The following is a 23249-nucleotide window of genomic DNA, read 5'->3' as shown; positions in this document are numbered from 1 at the left end:
ATGTCGCACGTCCTCACGTCGCTCACCAAGAGCGCCAAGTGGGTCGGCCTCGCTCTCCTAGGTCAGTCTCTCTTCAGTCTTCCGCTCAAGTCATCTCGGCGGAGAGCCTTCCTTACCGGTGTTTGTTAACGAACGGGGCCAGGCACAGTCTCTCACCTGCAAAAATCATCTTGAAGCGCCCCAATGCGCACATCCTTGTGCGTGACATTCTTACACGGTTTTACTCCAGAACTTTTTGCCGTCGTCACAGAGGCAGTATAAGCCAAGGATGGGATAGGTGCTCGATTCTGTCAACCTGTGTGGTTGTAGCCAAATGCAGTGTGCGCACGTCCGAGGCGTTGACCCTCTTCAGAGAGCGTCTCTCGCCTACCGTCACCGAGCACGCCGAAAGCGACAGGCGGTACACCAAATGTGTGACATCCCTTATGGAGGGCAATACGCCACTCCTGCGTGACAAGAGTGGAGGCGCAAAGAGTGAACGCGGAGACAATGATAGAAGCTTGCTTTCATTTCTCTCTGATTTCGCATCCACTGTTTTAGCGGTCCGCCATGGTCCCAAACCGTCTTGCCTGGTGCACTGGATTTCTTCGTGGAGATGACGTCGCCTGTTTTGTGGCGGTTCTAGCGGCATCGCTCCCACGCATCCTCCAAGGCCAAATTTTGTGTGTGGTTTTGTGTTTTTGTCGCTAGGTGCCGGCATCCCTGTTGGCGTTGCCTACTTCCAGGTTGTCTACCACAACGTCGAAGAGGAAGCGCAGAGACTTCATAGAGAAGGAAACCTCTATCGAGAAAAGATAAAGGAGGAGTGGAATCTTAAGAAACAGGAGACCCAGTGATAGAGACAAAGAGAGACGGGCATCCCGGCATGCACGTGCTGTGCTCGCGTGGTGTCCCTCTTCGCCGTTTCAGGGTTCTCGTTACCCTTTTGTTTTCCTTTTCTTTCTCCTCCTGTCTTTCCTTTGTACTTTTCTTTTTTCTCGTCTGTCGTGGATATATCTGCGTTCCAGTCTTCTCTGGATCAACTCTTTCGTTTTTTTCCGCTACTTCTTCGGCCCTTCTCTCTTCATTTTTCCGTGTCCTTTTTCTGACTCTCTTCCTGGCTTTCCTGCCGATCGTCGATCCTCTCTCAGTGGGTGGGAGGAACCCCGAAGAGTTGTGGTAGCTGATGACGTGGTTTGCAGTTGCTGAGGTGCGGGGGGCATCTAGGAAATCCTGCAAAAAGAACAGCTTGTTTGTCGCTTCTGCCTTGCTGGTCCCTTTTCTTTTTTAGCGTGAAACCAAGACACGAGAGGCGCTGAAACCAAGACACGAGAGGCGCCAGACGGTGGTTCTTCGTCCGTTTCCACCGGCATGTTGCCAAGAGGAATGAACTCGCGTGCTGTGCGCCTTGAATCTAACGAGAGGCCCCGGTTGAAGCCACACGTCTACTCCGCGGTGTACGTCTTCGTAGAGCAAAGTGGAAGGCTTGTTTCATCCTGAAAAACCTCTAGAAGGCAACATAAACGTAGGCAGTGCTCCACCGCACCGACGACGTCTCAGAAGAAGCGGCGTCTCACCCCAAAAATTGGCAACACCCTGTATCGCGGGCTCCATCTCTGCGATGGTACTGCTAGGTACCGGGTTGGAAAAACTGAACTTGCACTCCTCTGGCGATGACGTGGTGGTCTCTTTGCCGCTTATAAAGCAAACCCCATCGAGCTTAGATTTTTCGGCCACTGCTGCGTGAGAAGCCTTCGCTTTACAAATGAGCAGCGAAGCTAGCATCGCCCTGCCCCGTTTGATTCTGGGCTGCTCGTGTTTCCGATGTCAGCTACAGGCTCGTCTGGTCGTTTCCGCTAGTGTCTGTCTGTGTCCTTAACGACAGAATCGGTGGCGGGCGTGGCCAGGTTGCCAGGTAGCGCACCTAACGCGTAACAAAATCGGTTTGCCTTCAAATGAGTAGACTAGGCAAAACCCCCAGCATGTGAAGCTTCCCACGGGCGAGCGACCAGGTGCGCTGGTTGGCAGGTGCCGCACTGCTGCGAGACGTGTTTTTTATATCCATGCCTAACCAGGAGTTTTCGTGGGCATCTGTCCTGCCATCTCAGCAGGGTTTTCTCCACGGCAACTTTCTTGGCCAAAAAGCGTAAAAACGTCCTCAGTCGAGGGCGGGGTCGCAGCATCCCTGGACTTCAACGATCCAAGGCAGACAGGGAAACTTGAGACGAAACACGCCCACGTTGGGTGATAGGAGCACGACCGCATACAGGCTTGGAGCTGTTATCGAAAGGGTGTTGTGCTGTGCAGAGACGCAAAGGGACGTCAGGAGTACCACTGAGCATCTTTTTCCAATGTCATTTGTCTGAGGCACAGAGTGTCTCTCACAGCACACCAGCTTCCCCGCAGTCTAGTGTTACGCTGAATGTGCGGTAGTTTTGCGGATTATTGAATATTTCCGCCTGAAAGCAATCAAGTTTGCTGGTGATACGTTTTTCACGCAGTATCCCTTGCAGGCCCAAGGCGTTTCACATCTACCCGAGACGACAGCCTCACACTGCAGCGCCGAGTTGCGACTGACGCATTTCTACTCTAGTTGCCCACAAGCGGAGTAGACGTGAGGTAACCCGTCTCCCAGTACAAGAAATTGGGAAGCAACACTTTTGTCGTTCTGCCCCAGCTGTTTCTTTGATTTCAGTCGCGTGTGCAGCGTCTGCCACGCCGGTCGCTACGTCTGAAGTCACCAACGTTACCGCCGCCAGCCCTTGTGGCGCAGAGTGCACCTTTGCGTAAACAATCGACTCACGCGCAGCGTCTGCATTGTTCACAGGAGCCAACCGCCAATGGCACACACTAGCCTCTCTTTTAGCTTCGGTTTTCTGCCGGTTCCTTCGAGGCCAATTTAAGCCTATTTCTCCATTTCCCTACCTTCCACTTCCTACAAATGAGGTTATTCGCTCTCTGTGGGGGGCGGTTGACTTCCGATGGACATAGCCTGCGGTCCCTGGAGTCATCTCGCTCTCACCGTTGAATCCAGGGCTTCGTTCTGTATGCAGCGTAGGCTCTTATGTTGTCCTATCTCAAAGAAGCTACTGTCCCTGTGTTCCAGTTTAAGGCAAATGGCCTCCGTACCGCCAAGGCTTCTCTGAAATGGGTGTCTGTCTCAGAAGACTGGCAGTCGCCAGGTGTCTTCCGTAGCTTCGCCAGGCCGCTTGAGTCGCGAATTCCCAAATCCGCACGGAGGAATTGTGCTAGAGGCGATTCGCTACGATAGCGTTCCGAGCGATACAGTTTTCTTGCCACCGATGACCGAGACAAAGACCACCATGGGGGAATAGGCGACGCACCGCCATAGTTATTCAGACAAGATGGGGCTGCATGCTGCGCTCGCCTCAGCGAAGTCTCTCTTTTTCGTATCGGGGAGGAACCAGTTTGGACCTTTCTCTGGACTCTGTGAGGGAAAATGCCCGGTACGGATGAACGTACCGCCCACAGGGGCATCTTGCGGAGGGTCTTCCCTCGTTTTCCCGAGGCGAAGACCGCGGGAAAATGTGCACGTTCCCGTGTTTCAACCGCCGCTGTCTGACTCTCGGTGCTTCCCTCGAACTGCTCCTGTTTCCTTTCTCTCCTTTTCTATGGTTGCTGCAGCGAACCTCGCTCCTTTTTCGTGGTCTCACGTGTCTTCCCTCCGATGTTTTGTTTCCAGTCCGAATTGTCGGTCAGACCAGCGCCGGCGAAGCCCTGAGCCAGGCTGTACAGACACCCACTGGACGATTCCTCTTTACTACGTCGCAACGCTCGCGGAAGCGAGACTTTCAGTCGAGTGGATTCTTTCGTGTTGCAAGGAAGCTTCCTCTGGCGGGGTTTGTTGTTCTGCAGCCCCTCCTCCGCAGCTGCCACTGCTTGCCGTGCTTCCAGAGACGAGCGCCACGCGCCAGTTTCAGGACCGCTTTCGCGATTCGACAGAGACTGTTGGTGCCTTGCCCGTCTTCCCCTCTTTTGGGACGCCTGGACAGGACTACGCCGATGTTCTTGGCGACGCCGCAGATCCTTCCGGGCACGCGGGCATTTCTGGTTCCTCGACTCGCCCTCGCTCGCGGCTCTTTCAGTCCTCGATTGGCGTCCACGTTCCTTTTCTTCCTCTCTCCCGCCGTGTCGCCTCTTTACCACATGCTCTGCGTCCTCCTTCCCCCTCTTCGTCCTCACCAGCAGCTCCTGGTCTGCGCGACGACTCTCTTCTGGAGCTTTCACACGGTGAATTCCTAAAGGGGACACGCAAAGAAGACGCGCGGGACAGTTACCTCGATGAGAGCCGGAGGTTTCTTCACTACCCGGGTCGCACCGAGTTGTTGTCCTCGCTGTACGTGTCAACCCCGAGGGCCATCTTTCTCTTCAGCTTCTGTCCTTCGCTCTCCTCTTCTCCGGATGCCGTCTCTCACCCTGTCTCCCCTCTCTCACCTTCCCCTTCGTCGTCTTTCTCTAGCTTGTCCTCCTCTTCCCTTCGTGAGCATCGGCGGCTCGTCTGCTTTGTGTGTTCGTCTCTCTTAGCAAATCCGGATGTCGCAAAGGTTTCCCACGGAGCCCACGGCCTCATGTCTACCCTCTACTGGCAGTACGGGGTCTCTGCCTCGACATTTGTTGACAGCCAGGTCGGCCTCGCTTCGCTTTTGGACCGTCTGAATCTAGAGAGCAATTTCCTCTCCCTCTTCACAGCGCTTCGCCTCCAGTTCGGCCGCGCTCTGGATGGCTGGGATCGCCTGGTGCACGAGGAGAAAGGTGAGCCAAGCACGGGGAAAGAGACGGCATCTAAGACTCTCGCATACTCACACGAACCACACGAGTGGTGCAGAATGTGTTTTGTCGTGAGGCCTCTGCTAATTCGTGCATGCAGGCACGCACTCCTGATATCTCACCCACTGCTGACTTCTCATCGTCCCTTGCCTCTGCGCGTTTCTCTTGTCTCCCGCAGAATCTTCCCTTTCCGTTGCGTCTTCGTCTCCTGCCCCGGACGGCAGTCTCGCGACAGGCCCTGGGTCGCGGAGGTTCGCAGACGCGAGCGAGAGAGGAAGAGTTCTGCAAAACGAAGGAGGGGGGCTGCATGAGGCGATGCTGGCTGCTCACACACTACCTTTTGGTGCGCACGTTTGCTCGTTACTTGGAGACGACGACGGTGCCTTCTTTCAGGCACAAATGGAGAGTATACTCTTAGCGTACTCGCGGATGAATCCTGACTTGTCCACACCGCGTGTACCTCGTTTCTCTCGGCTGGCGGAGGGCGGAGCCTGCTCTGCCGCGACAAGCGAGGCAGGGAAGGATCGACCCGAGATGCGGAGGCTGCGGTTCGCTGGTTATCTTCGTGCGGTTTCGGCAGCACATCGCCACGAGCTCGAGCCTCCCATTCCCGAAGAGAGCGCTTCCGTTCCCACGGTCTCGGCTCTGAGCCAGGCACCAGACCAAGGAGAGCAAGAAGAGGAAGGCGACGCTGGATGGCAGGCTGTTCGTCTCCTGCCGGTTCCGCCGGGGACAGTCCTGAAGGCAATGCTCATGTACAGAGAGACCGAAATGCTCTTTTTCGGTCTGAACCTGGGCCCCCTCGCTGGCGTCGCCGTGGGGAAGAGCATCAGCCGCTTTCCCGATTTGAAGCCTGGCGATGTGGTGGACTGCTGCGTTCTGGGGTGAGAAGACGTGGCCGCAGAGTCCACAAAGGACGGGCCGCAGAGAGACGAGAGGCGGTTGTGCCTCGGTCGGCAAAAGACACACGCAACGAACACTAGGTTTCTCCCTTCTGAGACAATGCTAGCGCCATTCTACTTAGCTTCCTTGTCCCCAGAATAGCGGACAACCATAATAGACAAGAGACAAGCACATAATATACACGCGACAGCACTCGGGTGTGAGAGGTTCGTGCAGACGCAGTCCCCCAGTGTTTTGGCACCAGTATACTGCTGAGGTTAGGAGCAGGTGCTTTCGTGCATAGACACCTAAAGCGGCCGAATCCCAATGGAGTAGTAGATCGGTAACTGACACCAAGTCATCGTCTCCACGGCTGCACGCGCAATTCTTTGTGCGACTCTGCTCTGGACGGATGAATGGCGCCGTGTAAGCGTCTCGCTTACGTTAATCGCGAAGCGTTTCAGTTCTTAAAGGGCGTTCGCTCGCTCCGCAATGTGGATCAGACCACAAAAGCTCTCTAGTCCCGCGGTCCGATTTAGGTTAGTAGCACAAGCCCACATTCAGTGCAAAATCTGGCCTTCTACGCTGGTGGTGTGGGCGGGAGATTCAGCCGCAAATGTCGCGGCTACACTGTTTAGTGGGCGACACAAGACGCGACGCCGAAGGTGAAATATAAGGGGCCAGGCGACAAGGCTTGCATCATTGATGCTGAGCATTCGTTTGCTCCCCTGTCCGAACGGGTACACGGAGCTCAGATGTCTTTTTGGCCTTTGGCGGCCCTTTGACGTACACGAATAGAGAAGGAAACAGTCAAATCCTGCGACTTTGTTCCCCATCTCGTGTGGTGATGGTGCCTTCACTTGTACAGGCGAAGTCCCTGTGGACAGTTTCTCCTCTTGGAGCGAGTCGGAGGCCGCAATCTTGTCTTCGACTTGAAAAGCAAAAGAATGCTACCTTTGCCGTCCCTCGGAGACACAGAGGCGACCTCATCGTCCAGCACTTTCTCTCAACAGCGAAAAAACCCCTCGAGTCAATCAAGTTCGTCCCTTGTTGACGACGCATCAATGACGATAACACCTGGGGCGTACGACGAGCCGTACAAGCTGGTAAGTCTGCCCGTTTGCATACATCTATGCATATATGCATAGTGATTGGTATATACATGTCCATACATATACATCATTCCACACGTATTATTTTCTGTAGATCTATTTGCGGCAGACGATGAGCACACACCGGAACATACATTTAGGGTCTGCAGATACATATGCAGACTCATACTCTTGTTCCGCAAGAGCATCCACTTTCATATTTTTCTCCATGGGTGCCTTCCGTTCAGACGTCGAATGCCTCGCTGGTGGATATGAAGGCGAGGTTCACTGTTGGGCTGGACGAGAGGCTCGGGAAGAGATTCGGCGACAACGGCGGACGCCCCAAGCCGTATATCGGCCAGAAAATCTATAAACTTGGCAAACGAGGCGCAGTGAAAATTCGAAAGAAGTTACCGCGAAACGTATTTGATGATGACGGGAGAAATAAATGAAACTCTTTCTTGAAGAACGTTTCCTCGATTTCGACCGCTTCTCAGTTTCCGTAGACTTACGAACGCCCGATATCTCGCCTATCTGTTGTTTTTTATCGGTACCGCAAAACAGTTGGATGCCCTCATACAACGACTGGCGCTATTCCACGGTTGCTGAACACATGAGTTCTCTACCCTTTGTGCTTGGCGCACCACGTGCTGCACAGACGATCTTTGTACATTTTACAAAAATGCAAATCTGTCAGTGCGCGAACGCCGTTCAAGTTCGTTTCTCCTGCGTTGTTCCGATGTTGCGGTGTGCACTCCTGGAAAGGAAGGCCATACAGGCTGAACGCAGACCGTTCGCTTCTGCAACTTTCCGCCGCTGGAAAACCTCAGTATGTCTTTTCCTTTTATGCAGTCCACTTGCCTTCTCTGGTCTCGCTGCAAAATGACTCGTGCCCGGTCTCAGAATAGTTTTCTACAAGAGCAGAGAACCGCCCAGCGCCTTGGACCTGGATGCGATTTGGGCACAAAGGCTACTGCAGTCTTGCTAATTCACCGCCGTCGGAAAGGAAAATAACGGGGAGAAAAAAAGGAAAGCGTCTGCTCATCTCTACCTGCTGGCAACCTCCGGCACTCTTCCTGTACGCAGTCGAACACCGGCGTCATCCACGGCCTGGATGTCGACCGGCGGATTGAAGTTGCCACTGCTCTTCGTCCATTCTTGACTCCTGCTACCAATGGATCACAGAAGATAGAGTTCCTTGTTTTTCACAGCCTTCAGTGTGTGCACACTGTTTGGCAACATTGTGGCTGTTTCGCCACGCCGCATTTGTACTTCAGTTAGACGTCTGTGCCCAACCGCACACAGGTTCAAAGATTCCCCCAGATGCGCACTCGAGGGCAAAACGGAGAGAGCCTCGAGTCTCAACAGGACTTTCTCAGGTAGAAGAAAGGCAAAACACACCAGCAGGACAACGTCTGATGCGATGAGAAAAGTTCCGTCGCCGGGACTTGAACCCGGGTCGCGCGGGTGAGAGCCGCGTATCCTAACCACCTAGACTACAACGGATGGAGGAGTAGGGCTGACTCGCAGCCAAACACCATCGGGAAAACAGGTTTTTCAGAAAACCCAGGCGTTTGCGCCATAATGTTGCGGTCGAGAATGTAAAGAGTCACCATGTATGGAAACAGGTTATAGACTCCTTCGGATTCTTCTTTGATCAGTGAGAAGGCCGGAGGTACTTAACGCATCTAGGCTTCTGCCATGACAGGAGAACCACGAGCATGCTATGAGCATTCATCAGTACGGTAGAGCTGGGACCAACAATTGGACGCTGAGAACTGAGCATTTAAGGGATAGAGAAGACGACTCCACGCAGAGTAGTTCAGACAAAGCAAGGATGAGTTCTGACGTTTATAGTTCTCGGAAAACCGTTGTAACGGAAGGCTTTCCACATTACGGCAAAAAGCGGCAGCATCTTCGATGAGTACCACCTTTCCCTCTCGACTGCTTCGAATGCTACTTGATAAGTATCTTAGGAGAAGGCTCTCAACAACGAGGGCCCATGAGTAACGAGATGACCGAATTCTGAAGTGAACCAGACCAACTGCAATTGGGATTCCTGGCGGATTTTGGAGCTTGGCTATGGAGCACAGAAAAAGCAGTGCGTACTACATTATCATCGGGGCACGACGGGGAGTATCTTCTCGTCCGTTTTCGCTGTGCAACGTTGTGAACTACCCACCACTAACGGGCCTAGTCGTCGACGCCCTGGCTGCATGCGTGTGTACTGCGTCACAGGCATGTGTGTGTCTGTCGCACCTTTGGAATCTCTGACGTGTTGCCGTTCCGAAACTCGAGGCAAGGATGATGTATAGGTTGCTCAGCCAGAAAGACGAGAGCATCAGGCGAAAGGCATTACCTGCCTTTGCTTTCAGTGAAAAAAACATAGAGAAGCGAACAAGTTTGTGTCTTCGCTCCGTAGCATCTTCCGTCTCTGAGTCTCTCCCTCAGTGTTTTCCTTTTTCCATCTGCCCCTGTGTTTCTCTTGTCTCTCCCTCTTCGTCGCCCTCGCCGGTGGTTTCTTCCCCGTTACACGTGAAAGTAGAGAGGCAACCGGACATCACGGGCGAGCCGGGAAAAAGCGGGAAAAAAGAAAGGGGAAAACGAAACAGGACAAGAAGACGCGACAGATACTCCGGAGGCAGGAGACAAAACAACGGAGAGCCGAAAAAAAGTTCTATTTCTTTCCGCTGTTGGTCACATTGAACTTGAAGAAAATGATATCGCCGTCCTCGACAACGTAATCCTTCCTAGAAAATACACACACACACAAAGGAGGAACAAACGCTTCGGTCCTGAACCTCGGTTCTTATCATGGCTGAATACCATAGCAGAAACATCCCTACGGATGCATGTGATTTCACCGACCTATGTATGTATATGCCTAGATGGGGTATCGGTGTCTAGATATCGCGTATTCGCAGGTACAGAAATATGCATTTCCCAACACACTGGCAACACACTGGTGCACCAGAGAAGGCGCAGAACGACGAATATGGACGAGGCTTTCTCGCGCGTTTGAGCTTGCCAGTGAACGGAGAAACCTCCTGCGACATTTTTGGGCGCGTGCGTCCATGCGCGCTGTCTTACCCTTTCTGGAGGTACTTTCCCGCCGCCTTCACAGCGGCTTCGCTTCCAGCTGCAACGAGGTCCTCATACTTGTAGACTTCCGCACAGATGAATCCGCGTTCGAAATCTGTGTGGATGACGCCGGCAGCCTGGGGGGCTTTCGTGCCTAAAAACCAAAACACGGGTACCACCAAGGATGTGCGTCCGTGCTCTCTGTCTTCTCTGAACAGAACGAGAAGCCGATCTTATCCACCGCTACGAGCCAAAAGGAGACGCACGCGTTTCCAGTCCACACAGAGGCTAAAAAGGCACAGGCCAGAAACGAGATGAAGCATGACCGCCACACAGTCATATATATATATATATATATATATATATACGTATATACATATATGCCTTTAGGTGAGGGGGTCTGTAGAGGTGTGCGGATGCTTGCATGCGCAGACAAATGCAGCGATGAGTGACACGTGGGGCATGCGGAGCTGTGCAGGCATTCATGGATAGAGACGAAGAACGGTCCGGTCTCCCCACCTCAAGGACACACACACACACGCTACTGGAATGCCGAAAAGGCAGGACAAGAGTCGTTAGCCAATGCGGTCGGCCGAAGGGGAGAGCACCGCAAGACATTCCGCGGTTTGGAGAAACGATCCCGCAGGCGATGTGTGCGCCGCCGCTGGAATTTTGTGTGTATCGGCGGGACGACAGGGCCTCTCGTTCAAGCGTGCAGAACATGCGCCCTCCCACGTGCTTTTTACCTTGCCGAATCGTCCAGCACTTCACCTCGTCTTCTCCACAGGTGAAGAAGTGAATAAGGTGCAAAGCGTGGTAGCCGGTGGTCACAATTTTGTCCAGCTGACTGCGCGAGGCGCCGACGTCTTTGATGTATTTTTCTCTCGCGGCATCGTCAGGCAACTCCGCGAGTTTGTTTTCGAACTGCGCAGAGTAGGGGATGATGGGCCCCGTCACATTCGCCTCAACCCAGCCGTGGATCTTGGCTAGCCACTTGTTCTTCTGGCGAATGTAGTCCTTCTCGCTCATGTTGACCAAGTACACGACTTGCTTCGCCGTCAGGAACTGGTACTCGTTCAACACCTCGACTTCCGACGCTTTCCAGTCCACTGGAACCCACAGCATACAAGAGGAGAAACAACGCAGCGACAGAGGCATCGAAAACTCGGTGTGTGCAGATACAGACCACCTCCGCGACGCACGCAAGAAGCGCGCCGAGAGAGTCGAGTGCGCTGCGTCTCTTCATACACCCTCTCGGCTGGGCGCCCGCAGTCGCGTCCTTTTTCTTTCCGTCGCGGCGCTGTGGACGGGCTACTAGAAGAAAGAGAATGCGAGACAAACGGAAAGAAGAGAGACAGAATTGAAGGAGAGAAGGAAAGAGAGAAGGGGAAAGGGAGACGGAAGAAAGACGGCGCTTACCTTGGGACACCCACTTTTTGTTGTTCAAGTGTTCGAGGACGACTTTCAGGACATCCAGGTGGACTTTTTTCTGCTTGTCTTTCGGGACCTGGCCCTTGCCGACGAGACGGTCCAGCTCTTCGATCAACTTTTCGCATCTTTCCACATCTTTCATTCGCAACTCGTCGCTGATTGTCTCGAGATCCTTCACGGGATTCACTTCGCCTTCGCTGTGGACAATGTCCGGCTCCTCAAAGGCACGCACCTGGCGAGAGAAGAAAAGAAAGACTCGCACCCGACGCTGCACACGCGGCAGAAGAGGGGAAACTCCTGAGGAAGAAGGCGGCGACCCAACGCTCAGATATATACATGTATGCATATCTACAAACACACTTGCACAAATGCACAGGACTGTACAAACGTACTCCTAAATGCACATACATATATATGTACGGACACGCCCCCCCACGGGGAGACTGTGCCGATGGCGAGGCACCACACCACGCTTCCTCGGAAACGGACTGAATGCCTGTCTGTCCACCTGCACAGAACCACCGCGACGCGCAGACTCCCCCTACATAAAGACTCTCCACCTACATGTATACATATATATATATATATATATGTGGATGGATATAAGTATGTATATGTATGTATGCAGATATATATCTGTGTTTATACATATATATATATATATATATATAAACGTATTGGCGTGCGAGAGAGAGGGGGAGAATCCGGCAAAAGGCAAAAGCGGAAGCGTGAGGAGCATGTGGATAATGTTTTCGAGGGGAAATGATCTGTCTCTGGCGTGAGGCTGCGGGGGAAACGCACAACGTGGTAGATGCCGTCGACTGCTTGAATGTGCGAGAGGAAGGCGTTGCCCAGACCCTCGCCTCTGTGGGCTCCAGGGACGAGGCCAGCGATGTCAAAGATCGCGAGAGTTGCCGAGACTTCGCTCTTGGGGTGGAAATGGTTACATAGCCACTTGAAGCGGTCATCAGGTACTGAGAAGACAGAACAGCAGAGAGGCGGACCAGAAAAGAAGAGAAGTGGACGAGAGACAGGAAAGCAGCGGGAAGGCGTGGAGACAAAAAAACGAGGAAACCGACAGGGGAATGGCGGGGTAGGGGCATTGAGAGTCAGCGAGAGAGAAGGGAGGGAGAGCGGCAAATGCACGGGAGACAAATGCGGAGCGGCGTTTCTGCAGTTCGACACGGAAAAAGGGGGAGAGGCATTTTCTTCTGAGCTGCATGCGAGTGTAAATTCCGGCGAAGACCGCACTTGCCGCGTATTGCCTCTTCAGAGTGCGACCGGTTCATGTGGCGTCTTCAGGCCTTGCGCACCATTCATTCTCGCCTCGTGAGGGTCGATGGTGCAGAAGGGATAGTTTTCCGCAGGCACAGCTTGCTTGCAGAGCAGATTGAAAGTCGTGCTCTTTCCGACGTTCGGCAAACCGACGAGACCCATCTTCAGAGTGTTCCTCGGTCTGAGAAAAACCAGAAAACACAGACGCGAAGCCTCCTCTCCGGCGACGGAACCACGCGCCAGACTGAGTTGCTTCTAAAAGGGCAAGAACGATCGTCCCACAAAGCTGTCGGCGAAGTCTCGTGAGCGTTTCCACACAGAGAGTAGAAGCGTCGCTAGTCGCGCTGGTGAAAACAAAGAGACGAGCGAAGCGAAATACGGGATTTTTTCCTTCTCTTGGTGAGCCGTTTCGCGTCAGTGCGACCGACCTTCCAGGGATTCTTGATATACACCGGGATGCACAAAAACCAGACTCGACATAACCATAAAGAGACACATCCATATACAAACATATATCTGTATATACAGATATCTGTATATATGTATGTATACATGCATATATAAACATAAATACACATGAATAGACATACATGTGCTTGAATCTATAAAGGATTTAGTGCCTCATTGGGACGGAAAGAGGAAAAGAAGACGGATGCACGTGGCGGAGTCCCCAATAATTGCACATCTAAGCGCCTGCATGTACACATCTATACTTTGGTATGGGAGGAGGAAAAGCTGAGGAGAAAGTGACGTACCTTCCGAGGAGGATTTTCTCCTCTGCTTGCTCCTTTTTCTTCGGCGCCATTGTGGCAATCGAGAAGAAACTTGAAAAACGGCTGAGCCCGAAGAGAGGCCAGGGCAAAGAGAAGACGGGCTGAGATCTGTCAGAGACGAGTTTAGAAGAAGAGAGAGAAAAAACAAAGACAGTTGCGAACGGGGAAGATGCGAAAAGGAACGAAGGCGGAATCGTAAAGTGGGGAGCGATCGGGAGACTGGCAAAGGAAGACGCGCAACGAGACAAGAAGAAAGATGCGACATGCAGAGGAGACGGAAAACCGTTTTTCCAGCCTTCCTCAGCACTTTCGAGGGTCCTCGGTGGCGGGGAAGAAGGCGGGCGACTGCTTTTCTCTCTGTCTTGAACAGAGAATCACATGTTTCGAGAACTCGATTTCTCAACTGCATGCATGCAGAGAAACCGAGAGTCTCCCCCCCGTTCTTCTCGCAGCGAAAATCGACCTTGTCGCGTCTCTCAGAGGCACACAGAAAACAATGCAGAGAGGGGAGGCCGACAAAAGAGAAGCAACGCGTGGATAAAGGAAGAAAGAGCCGTAGAATGGGAAGGGCAAAGACGAGCGGAGCATGAGATTCCGCCTACTGTCCATACACCCGCCACCACGGTAGGAACAGGAGATAAGCGTGTGGAGAGGAGGGGGCCGCATGAGACCGCGGAAAAATAACGGATAACAAAGGGAGACAAAGCGATGCTGATGTATACTCCAGCGTCTGTATGTCTGCATGCAAAACAGCGATATCCAACACATTCACACTGTCCGATCTCTTCCTGTCGCTCTTCGCTCTTCTTCGCTTCGCCACGTCGCTTCCTCAGACAGACCCCCGCCCGCCGCGCCATCTTGGTGCCTTTTGCAGCACTGCACAACATCAGGCGGACAGTGTTTGGAAGGGACGAAAGAAAAGAGAAAAAGCGTCTTCCATGCCTGCTCTGTGGGAAGAGTAGCTCGTAATTCCATGCGAGCATGTGCAGACTTATGTATTCATGCACACATACATTCATACCATCATCTACAGGTATTAGGACTGTCGAGAAGCACATGCATCTACGAAATCGGCATCGACACACGTACACGGACAGCTACGGTGGAAGACCAATCTGCATTCGCCTCTTTGATCTCTGCAAATCGTTTTACCATAAATACCGGATTCGGGCACAGCTCTTTCGCTCTCTGAGGCTACCACGCCAGAGTTCGCGTGCTGTGTCGCTTTCCACTCCGCCATCGACAGCTGTTTCCGAACATTTCGCTTTCTCCTCTTTCTCCGCAGCTCAAAACTGATTTCACGAGTCGCAATGGCCAATCCCCAGGACTAGGCGCGATCCTCGCGGGTAGTGTACATGACAGAAATATCCCCTACATCCATTTCATAGATGCGTATATATATATATTTATATATACGAACACATATTTCTACGTATGAAGCATATACATGCATATAGGTGTACTGCAAACGGACCAGAAGAAAGAGATACATAGCCTCAATCTACTCTGTATATACGTTTACATATTCTGCAATTTGTGCTTTTTGCAGAAATCCGCAGATACAGTCGATACCAGCATATCCCTATGTACATATATGATACATATTTATGGGTATGTCTTTGAGAGAAAGAGCTTCTGCAACGAGAACTCGGGGAAAAGCAGACATTCTGCAGAAACGGTGCACTGCCCTTCACATGCGATGCACCGGAAACAGCTTCGTCGCCTACGCGGTGTCTGTGCGCGTCAAACTTCAGAAACGCTCCTCTTCGCTACAGACAGCTGAGAAACGCCGCGTTATACCATCATATGAATTGATACGCAGAAACACAGCTCCTTCTACAGAGATATCTATGGATACCTCCTGCAGCTCAGGTTTCCTCAGGAGTTCGAGCGTCTCTGTGCAAGCATCTATACCTATATATACGTGCATGCACAGGCGTGTAGGTATGTATAAGACCCAGTCCACGGCGGTTGCGGAGTGTCGAAAAAAACCCGAGAGCAACCCAGTATGACGCCATGGGAAAGCGCACAGCCAGAGAAGAAGATGGCGAAAAAGAGAAAGAGAACTGAAACGCCAAGAGGGGCGAGATTGAGTAAGAGACTGGGAGAGACAAAAGAGCCGTGAAGATGGTGGACGCAGTACCAGCGACCGCCGAGGCTTAAAAGGAGGCGAGCCTCTTGGAGATCTTCGACGTATTTTCGTCTTAAACGTTTCTAAAAAACGGATTACTAGACGCATGCAAGCATCCCCGTCAACCACGCCGCTTGGGCTGGGGACTGCAAGGCTCTTGCGTCTGCCACACAAGCAGCTTCGCAATTTTCAGTGGAAAGAAGCTGCTGATACATGCCTGCTTCCCCGAAGGCCTTTTACGGCAGTGGGAGGCCCTCTTCGTTCCTCTTCTTTTCCTTCTTGTATCTGTCGTCCGTCACTTTCTTTCTTCTCTTTGAAGTGTTTCTGCAAATCCGGCACCTTGCGGTTGGCTTCTCCACCTCGTGAGAGTCACTGTGTTCTCTCTTTCCGCTAGCCTCCTGACGCCCCACTACTCATTGTCTCTGTTTATTCGTTCTGAGCTATACAGCTCTGGATCGCGGATCGTCTGTAGAGAGACAGTTGTCGCCCTGTCTCCGTTTGCTTCGCTCTGCTTCTACTCTTCTTTGTCTCCTTTCGCGTCTTTCTCTCTTTTTCTTCCTTCCCGGGCAATCCCAGCTGCCTTGTCTTCCCCGTTCTCAGATCCTTTCGGTGCTTCCTCTTTCTGTGCTTCTTCCTCTTCTTCATCGTCTGAATATCCCCCCATCAAGTCCTGGAGTCCACCAGTGGGGACCGGGGGTTCGGGTGTCTCCTCTGGACCCGACGCTGGCGAGACAGGTGCGTCATCTTTGTCTGACGCCCCGCTGGGCGCTGTAGGCGCCTTGTCACTCTCGCATTCCCCATTTCGCCGAACTCTCTTCACCGTCGACGGAAAACAAGATTCTCCAGGAGACTGCAAAACACCGCGCAAACAATCAGGCCTTTGCACATATATATGAACCTATCGTCGATGCAAAATGATTCACACCGAGATTCGGAGAGGCAGGAAGACTAGAGAGAAATAGACGGTGTGGTGGAAATGCGGGCATGGTGTGCTCCTTAGTGGAAACGCTGCTACCTTCGTAGCGATACACCCCAGACACTGCTATCTACCCATAAAACACCCGTGTCTTTCTGGACATTTCCCGCTTAGACTGCATTCAACAGAGGGCAAGCACGCCTCAGCCGACGCACGCACGGTTGCCTGGGGCGTCGCAGCAGATCGCGGTGCGCCTCACGCTTCCCCGGCTGGGATGTTGGCCTTTTGCGCACCTCAGTAAGCGAAGCATTCGCCCGCTGTGTCTGCGCCGGCGTGACTAGCTTCCTCTTCGAGGTGAGGTCGAAGATGCGCGCGCCCATACTTGAACTCGTCGCATTCGCCTGTGGCGTCGCGTGGCGTCGCGAAGACAGACTGGAGACTCCGTCGGCCCCCTGCGATAAGCTTGTCTCTCCGCCTCTTCGCGCTTGTGCAGAGAGACCCATGCGGCCGAGGCTTCCGCCTGGGGAACGGGGCGACCCGTACTGTCCAGCTTCGCTGAGAGCCTGTCTTCTCTGTTCCTCCATCTCCTTCTTCGCTTTCAAAAACTCGTTCTGCATGTCTTTCTCTTCCTGCTGCCGCTGCTGCTGGCGGCGCCGGTCTTGAGCGGCCAGCGCCTCATAGTACTCGAACTCCTCTTCGGTCACCTACGCAGCGAAACACAGGGACGGAGGCGCACACATCGAAGAACGAAGAAAAGGAGATAAAGAGAGAGGGAGAGAGAAAGCAGACCATGGGAAAAAAAAGTCGGGCGAGAGACCGACGCGACGCCGACAGCGGCGGAAAGTCGCACTCACACTGAGCGCCGAAAGGGATGCCACCCGGGAAAGGCGCGTAGTCAGCACGGTTGTGTCACTGCACACGAAAAAACAATCTCTTAAAAGCTTGAATTGGCCGGGAACCATTTGGTAGTCATGAGCCAATATACCATTTGACGTAAGCTGCTTTGAAAAGATTCCTTGCGACACCAAAGGCGACACGAAAGAAGCGTCACACACTGGAAGACGGTACGTCCGTTCAGGGGGCTCGAATCGAAAGCAAAGTGCACAAGGGAAGAAAGAACAACGGGGATCTTGAGCAGCGAACCTGTCCGACACTGCCTATCGACAAAGGACGAAGAACATGACGCTTACTGCAGCTGGGACGTCCGGATTGAAACCCTCCTTCTTCTCCGCCAGGCTAGGGTCATCGTATTTGACCTCGGCGAAGCTGATCGGATAAAAAGTCAGAAAAAGAAGCGCAAACTCCTGCTGCCTGTCCACGGCTAGGAGGGATGTGGCGCAAGACGCGTCTTCCGCCTGTTAGGCACTTTCTCCGGGGTTTCCACGCCACGACACCAACTTCGTGGACGCCCAAACGTTCGCAGGAAAGCCGGCTCTCAACCCACTTATGTATGCATATGTATACGTATACATACAAATGCACATATATATATATATATATATGTAGATATATGTATGTGTCTGTATGCCTGTATATGTATTTGTATATGCATGCACACACCAAGGTGCGTTTCTACGAATACGCACGTATGCGTAGATACGCATGCGCTGAGGCGAAACGGTTTGTGGAAGACATGTGCCGTGATCGTGCCGTGGGCGCATGATCCATCAATAGGAGCGAGGACTACGAGAGAGACGACAGGGCAAAGATAAAAGCGGAGTGAAGAGCATGAACCATCAGACGACCAGAGACAGAGGAACGGGCCGAAAAAACGAGAAGAAACTCAGGCAGCTGCGCTAGAGACGGCAGATCGACGGTTCGAGGCTGCCACGGTTAACTCCACAAACCTGAGGAAGTGGTTTTCTGCACACAGCCAGGCACACGCGCATATCCACACGGAAACGAGAAAGTCAACCGAGATTTCTTCTCCCCCGCCCCCCGTCCCCCGTCCTGCACTTTCCATCACCTCACGCTCTTCGCGTTCACAGAGCAGATAGCGCAGTCACTCCACTTGTCCTCCTCTTCTTCAGACGTCGCGGCGCGCAAATGGCTCCTATGCATGCTTGCCGTCGAGAAGAAAAAGTCTTTTCTCTAATTCTGGACCGGGTCGGGTGGCAGCGGCGCAGTTCCGGCTACAAAAGACCTGCATTTCACGTCTTTTCTGTGCCGCGCGGAACTCTGCGGATGTGTTTCAGTGAAACGCGAATCTGCTCCATTCTCCGCTGTATCGAGAAGGCGCGCAACAAGGGTGGTGTCCCTCACGCCGCCCGTCCTTTGGGGATCACACAACTCGGATGACATGTCCCAGACTGCACCCTAATGGAGGCACGTTGTAAAATCTCCGACAGAGTGTCGCGACTGGAAATGCTTACGGCGCTGGAATTCCGGAAGATTCTTCAGTCGCTCCTCGAGAGCGATCTCTTCCTTGGTTCGCGTCACAATTTCCTTCTCCTTCACCCCCTCCGAGGTGATCTCCTGCTGGTAAACGCTGCTCTTGACGAAATTCATCGTGCTTGGATCGAACACAGCCAATGAAGGAGAAACAGTGACGACTGTGTGTAGTCCAGGGTCCCCCACACGGCCCAAGGCGGGTTCGGCGCAACAGCCGACGGAAAGCTCCTCTTTTCGCTATGCGAGGTGTAAAATCCTCTGGACGCGCGCGGCTGTTTCCCGCGCGCGCAGGGGAACTGGGTGTCGCGTGCCGATTTGCGGATGGGAAGAACTCCGAGTCACGTGAAACACGCCGAAAGGCGCAGCGATTCTGTCTTTTTGGCGGCAACCAGGCAAAACGCGTGGAAACAACAGCCGAAGAAACGCCTCTGTAGGCAGAGGGGCCGTGAAACCCAGAACTAGGCTGTAAAGACAGATAGTTTTCTGCATGCAGAAGCCTTCTGGACTGTAGGCTACGTGAGGGGCGCAGAATTGAAAATGCGGGGAAGATCTGCCTCTTGCAGTCCAGCACCAGGTGCGTGGATTCTTTGGAGCGGTCGAAGGATCGTCCTGTGCAGCTACTCGGCCGCGTCCGAGGTCGGCGAAGTTTGAGAACCAGAAAGGGTCAACAAAGCGTATGGTGAGCAGGAGGAGCGCTATATATCATGCGCTTCTGTGTCAGGAAAATGCTAGGGCAAAACGAGTGAGACGGTCCTCAGTTTCGCGAGCTTCTGTTCTTGACTTTCACATGATGCATGTCGGAAGGAAAATCTGCCGCATGCATGTGCGTCTGCCGAGTCATGCAACCCCAGGTCCGTGCCCAGTAGCAACTCTGTTTTGAGAGCGTGATACGATGCGTTTGTTCCGTTCCGTGAGCTCTGCTTCTCTTTTTCGTGGCACACTTCCTCTCTGAGTGTCGAGCATGGCGCTTTTCCACGTGTGTGTCGTCTCCTCTGCTCTTTTCGACGAACCACGAGTCACTCCTCTCGGCGTACGTACACACCAGCACGCTTGCTGGTCTTCTCAGCAGCTCACTTTCTTGTGCGTTTTCTCTCTTGTGCAGTTATATCATGTGCTTGCTAGTCGTGTGCAACTTCCTATTCGGGACAGGAAATGTGTCTGCTTGCTGGCCGTGACGAATCTCGGCGCAACCTCTCGGATGCCTGACACGAAACGATAGGACGCCTTCGTTCCGTTCGTTTGCAGCTCCTCATTTTTAGGATTGGAGCAGCAAAAAACTCTGAACCCTGAAAAGCTGGGAGTACAGGCGTGGTGACCTGCGGGGAAATCGGAGACCGAAGCCACCAGCATGAATCGGTACGGCGCTTTTGCTGCTGTCAGTCGAGTCACGGGTGCCAGCCATTGTCGGCGCAGCCGACGAGAGAGAGCTCTTTGGGGGGGCTATGGGGAGCATCCCAGCACGTGCACGCCTCGCTCTGGTGGACTCGAGTGTTTTTCGTCGTCTGCGTTTTCGGAAAAGAGGTGGCGAAACCTGAAAGCTTCGCATCTTGAATCCCATCCGCCTTCGTGGCCACGGGAGGCGCCTCCGCCCGACCCCTTTGAATTGCTCGGCGTGAAAACGAAACACCCAACTGCTAAGGAACTGCGGCTAGCCTACTTTCGCCTGGTGAAGAAACTTCATCCGGACCTGGCGGCCGGCGAACAGCAGACGCGCCGTCCTTCGCGGGGGACAGCAGCTGGCCGGAAGTTTCTGCCTGGCCCGTTTCTGTCTTTTTCCTCTTCCCCAAGTCTGACAATTGACGATGCACGCTGGGCATACGAGGCCGCCGTAGTTGCGCTGCAGGCGCCGCAGTGGAACCGAGACGAACCTTGGAGCGGAGGCGCGTCCGAGGACCAGCCGGTCGACGGAGGGAGGGAGCAGAAAGCGTCCGGCGGACACGAGAGGCAACGCACAGTCCGTTTGCACCAGTGGAGACTGCGCCAGAGTGAAGCGGCGGCGTTTTGGCACGAGCACCATAGCGAGAAAGACGCTACAGATGCAACGGGTTGGTCGGAAGAGGGGACGCTATTTCATCGGTTGTTTCATCGTCGACTGAGGCAAGAGTCGTCAAGTTCTAGACAGGAGGGCGACCCGCTTCAATTATCTGGAGTTTTGGAAGCGAGTCAGGGAAGACAGCCTTCTCAGCCGCAGGCTTCTCAGTGGAGTGACGACGATTTCGCCCATTTGCAGCGGCAGGAGCTGGAAGAACTTGGCCTCTCCACAAGGGTCGTTGAGGAGTTAGGGCTGGTCAGGACCGAGCCGGCAGGCGACACTCCCTACTCCTCCCCAAGTGAAATCAGGCACGCAGTCGCTGCGACCGATGCTTCCCCACTGGAAGCGCGGGGTCATCGTCGTGAGAAAGAGACACGGACGCAGGAAAGACTCTTCAGAAGCGACTGCCAAGTCTTATTTCGTGCTGCTGCGGGTGCCTGCCTCGTTGCGTTTCTCTGCTTCTCCGTGCTAGCGGCCGGGCCAACGTAAAACTATAGAGGAAGAACGCGACTCCGCGAAAAAAGGAAAACTGCCTCTCTGCACGTTCGAGTTGTAATTTCGTGTGAAACCCGTGCACAGCAGATTCACTGTCTCGCCTCCGCACCTCTACGTATGTGATGATACTAGATGGCAAGCACATGCCCCATGAGAACGGCGCCCGGACATTTGCCCAGCACTTTTGCGAGGGTCCTCTCCGTATGTTGACTGAAAAAGTATCCTGCCACGGAGTCACGAGGCGAGCGCTTCGTGTAAAGGAAACTGGTTATTAATGACTGTAGCGTTCACCGGAGATTCGGCGGAAGTGCAAAAAAAAAACAAAGCTCGGTGTTTTCCTTAAATCCAACTCTATAATAGCACGGCCTGCATACGCTCCATCTACCACGCACTGTGTAACTAATACAGGCCTCCATTCGTTTCTAAATTTTTATCTACGTGTGTAAAACTCTTGGCCCATCGTGACAGTCGAAAAGGGAAATTCGAATCAGGCTCGCCCTCGCGTAGGGGTTCCCGTGATCCGAGATTTAAGAGCCTCCCGAATAGACCGGAAAAATCCAGCGACTGATCTATTCCGCTTCGGAATCCGACGGCCAGGCGGCAACCACCAACGCCGGAGCAAAACGCCACCGTCCGCACGCTTATTACCGGCTCCGGCAGCTGGCCGGGAAGTTTCCGGCATCACTTAAGATTCCTGAGTTGTACGCCCGTAGAGCGAAGTTACTGTCCCTCATGACGCGCCATGGTCACTCGCGGCACACACATCACACCTCCCCACGCACCAGCTTTACGTGAAGGTCGCCCCGCGAATTCGGTATGACCGGGAGAGGCGACGCTCCCGAACCGACGCCGAGCGAATGTGAAGGCGGAGCATGGGCACAACAACAAGAGAACAGAAGCACACGCAGACGTGAACTGCAGTCTTGAGCACCAACAAAACGGAGAGTGTGACGCACTTTTTCGACCGTCACAAGGAAACGCGATGCCCAAAGCAGTGTTGAGTTGCGTCTTGCCCCTAGTCTCTCTGTCGAGAAAAAAAGCTACACACAGTTTGCCTGCTGCGGCGTTCACCCACGCGCAACCCGAACACGGGCGACGAGACTTCTGGAGCTGTCGAAGCCTCCCGCACTTGCGCGAGCCGATGCTCTCTTACCCGGAACTGAGAAAACCGGGAAGTGGAATTCCGACACATGGACACCAGCGATAGCGGCGCCAGCTCCTGTGACCCTCCGTCTTGTTTCTCAAATAACGGCACTTCCTGTGCACTCGCAAAGACGTCAGTCTCTGCCGTCAGAGCTCTACTACACAAAGTGACGGACCACCAGGACACAGACAAGAAAAGCAACCCAAAATCAAAGGGATGTCAAACAGTAGCCATAGCAGCCACCTAGGGAGGGAGCCTGGAGAGACTTGTCCCTAGAAAAAACCTCGACAACTCGGTCGCCCCGGCACTGCGCCGAACTCCCCGCGGCGCAGCGTTGGGAGGGACTCGCCACACACTCACCTCCAGCTACCCGTTTCCAAGCCGGCAAAAGTAAAAAAAAAGCCGGACGCAAGGCAACATAACAAAAACAGTCCAGCAGAGACAACACCAGATGCCGTCCCGACTACGCGTAGGAGGATCCTTACAGGGACAGAACGCAACAGCAGCATCGTTCGATTCTGAGGAAACGCGAAATGCCATTGCAAACTCACACACGCGAAAAAAACTGAAATCGGCACGCCGAGAGAGACAAAACGGTTTTCTACACTCAAACCACCTCCGTTCCCTTTGTCACGTCCTCGCGGGTGCTCGCAGGGTTGAGAGCGCCGGAAGAGCCAGACTGCGCCGTACCCATTCCCTTTTCAGCAGACGCAGTCGCGCCCTCGTCTCTTGTCAGCGGCACGGAAGGACTCTGCGCCAAGTCCATGCGAAACGCGCTGGGGCTTCCCAGTGCGCGGCTCTTCCCGCGAAAGTACGGCGACTCCTCGATGGAGAGGCCCG

At 53.5% G+C, this 23249-nt stretch overlaps 5 protein-coding genes, 1 non-coding gene and 1 pseudogene across 6 annotated transcripts, besides 1 other annotated feature; 3 read left to right on the top strand and 4 right to left on the bottom strand.

The window, feature by feature from the left end:
• On the top strand, positions 1-836 carry NCLIV_051610 (hypothetical protein; the record flags this gene model as incomplete). Its single annotated transcript, XM_003884714.1, has 2 exons — positions 1-61; positions 691-836. 2 exons carry the CDS (start codon positions 1-3, stop codon positions 834-836), a joined length of 207 nt encoding a protein of 68 aa, XP_003884763.1.
• A 2775-nt stretch (positions 837-3611) lies between these two features.
• Positions 3612-7192, top strand: NCLIV_051600 (conserved hypothetical protein; the record flags this gene model as incomplete). Its single annotated transcript, XM_003884713.1, has 4 exons — positions 3612-4752; positions 4946-5651; positions 6518-6755; positions 6989-7192. The coding sequence occupies 4 exons, from the start codon at positions 3612-3614 to the stop codon at positions 7190-7192; spliced, it is 2289 nt and encodes a 762-aa protein (XP_003884762.1).
• Positions 7193-8173: 981 nt separating this feature from the next.
• NCLIV_t120008 lies at positions 8174-8246 on the bottom strand. The gene has a single exon. It is a non-coding gene; the product is annotated as a tRNA-Glu (tRNA).
• A 1171-nt stretch (positions 8247-9417) lies between these two features.
• On the bottom strand, positions 9418-13332 carry NCLIV_051590 (putative GTP binding protein; the record flags this gene model as incomplete). Its single annotated transcript, XM_003884712.1, has 7 exons — positions 9418-9490; positions 9831-9975; positions 10568-10930; positions 11241-11484; positions 12054-12226; positions 12566-12708; positions 13283-13332. 7 exons carry the CDS (start codon positions 13330-13332, stop codon positions 9418-9420), a joined length of 1191 nt encoding a protein of 396 aa, XP_003884761.1.
• A 2613-nt stretch (positions 13333-15945) lies between these two features.
• Positions 15946-18855, bottom strand: NCLIV_051580 (conserved hypothetical protein; the record flags this gene model as incomplete). The annotated part of the gene is made up of 5 exons (XM_003884711.1): positions 15946-16281; positions 16641-17051; positions 17538-17613; positions 18195-18210; positions 18720-18855. 5 exons carry the CDS (start codon positions 18853-18855, stop codon positions 15946-15948), a joined length of 975 nt encoding a protein of 324 aa, XP_003884760.1.
• A 1231-nt stretch (positions 18856-20086) lies between these two features.
• On the top strand, positions 20087-21259 carry NCLIV_051570 (conserved hypothetical protein; the record flags this gene model as incomplete). Its single annotated transcript, XM_003884710.1, has 1 exon — positions 20087-21259. One exon carries the CDS (start codon positions 20087-20089, stop codon positions 21257-21259), a length of 1173 nt encoding a protein of 390 aa, XP_003884759.1.
• Positions 21260-23141: 1882 nt separating this feature from the next.
• NCLIV_051561 lies at positions 23142-23249 on the bottom strand (annotated as a pseudogene; the record flags this gene model as incomplete).
• Positions 23142-23249: a sequence feature (3' section of unspliced gene traversing gap. 5' section is NCLIV_051560).

Source organism: Neospora caninum, chromosome X (genome assembly GCF_000208865.1).
Source record: "Neospora caninum Liverpool complete genome, chromosome X".
In the NCBI taxonomy this organism is placed as follows: domain Eukaryota; phylum Apicomplexa; class Conoidasida; order Eucoccidiorida; family Sarcocystidae; genus Neospora; species Neospora caninum.
This window is presented reverse-complemented; position numbering and strand designations above follow the sequence as displayed.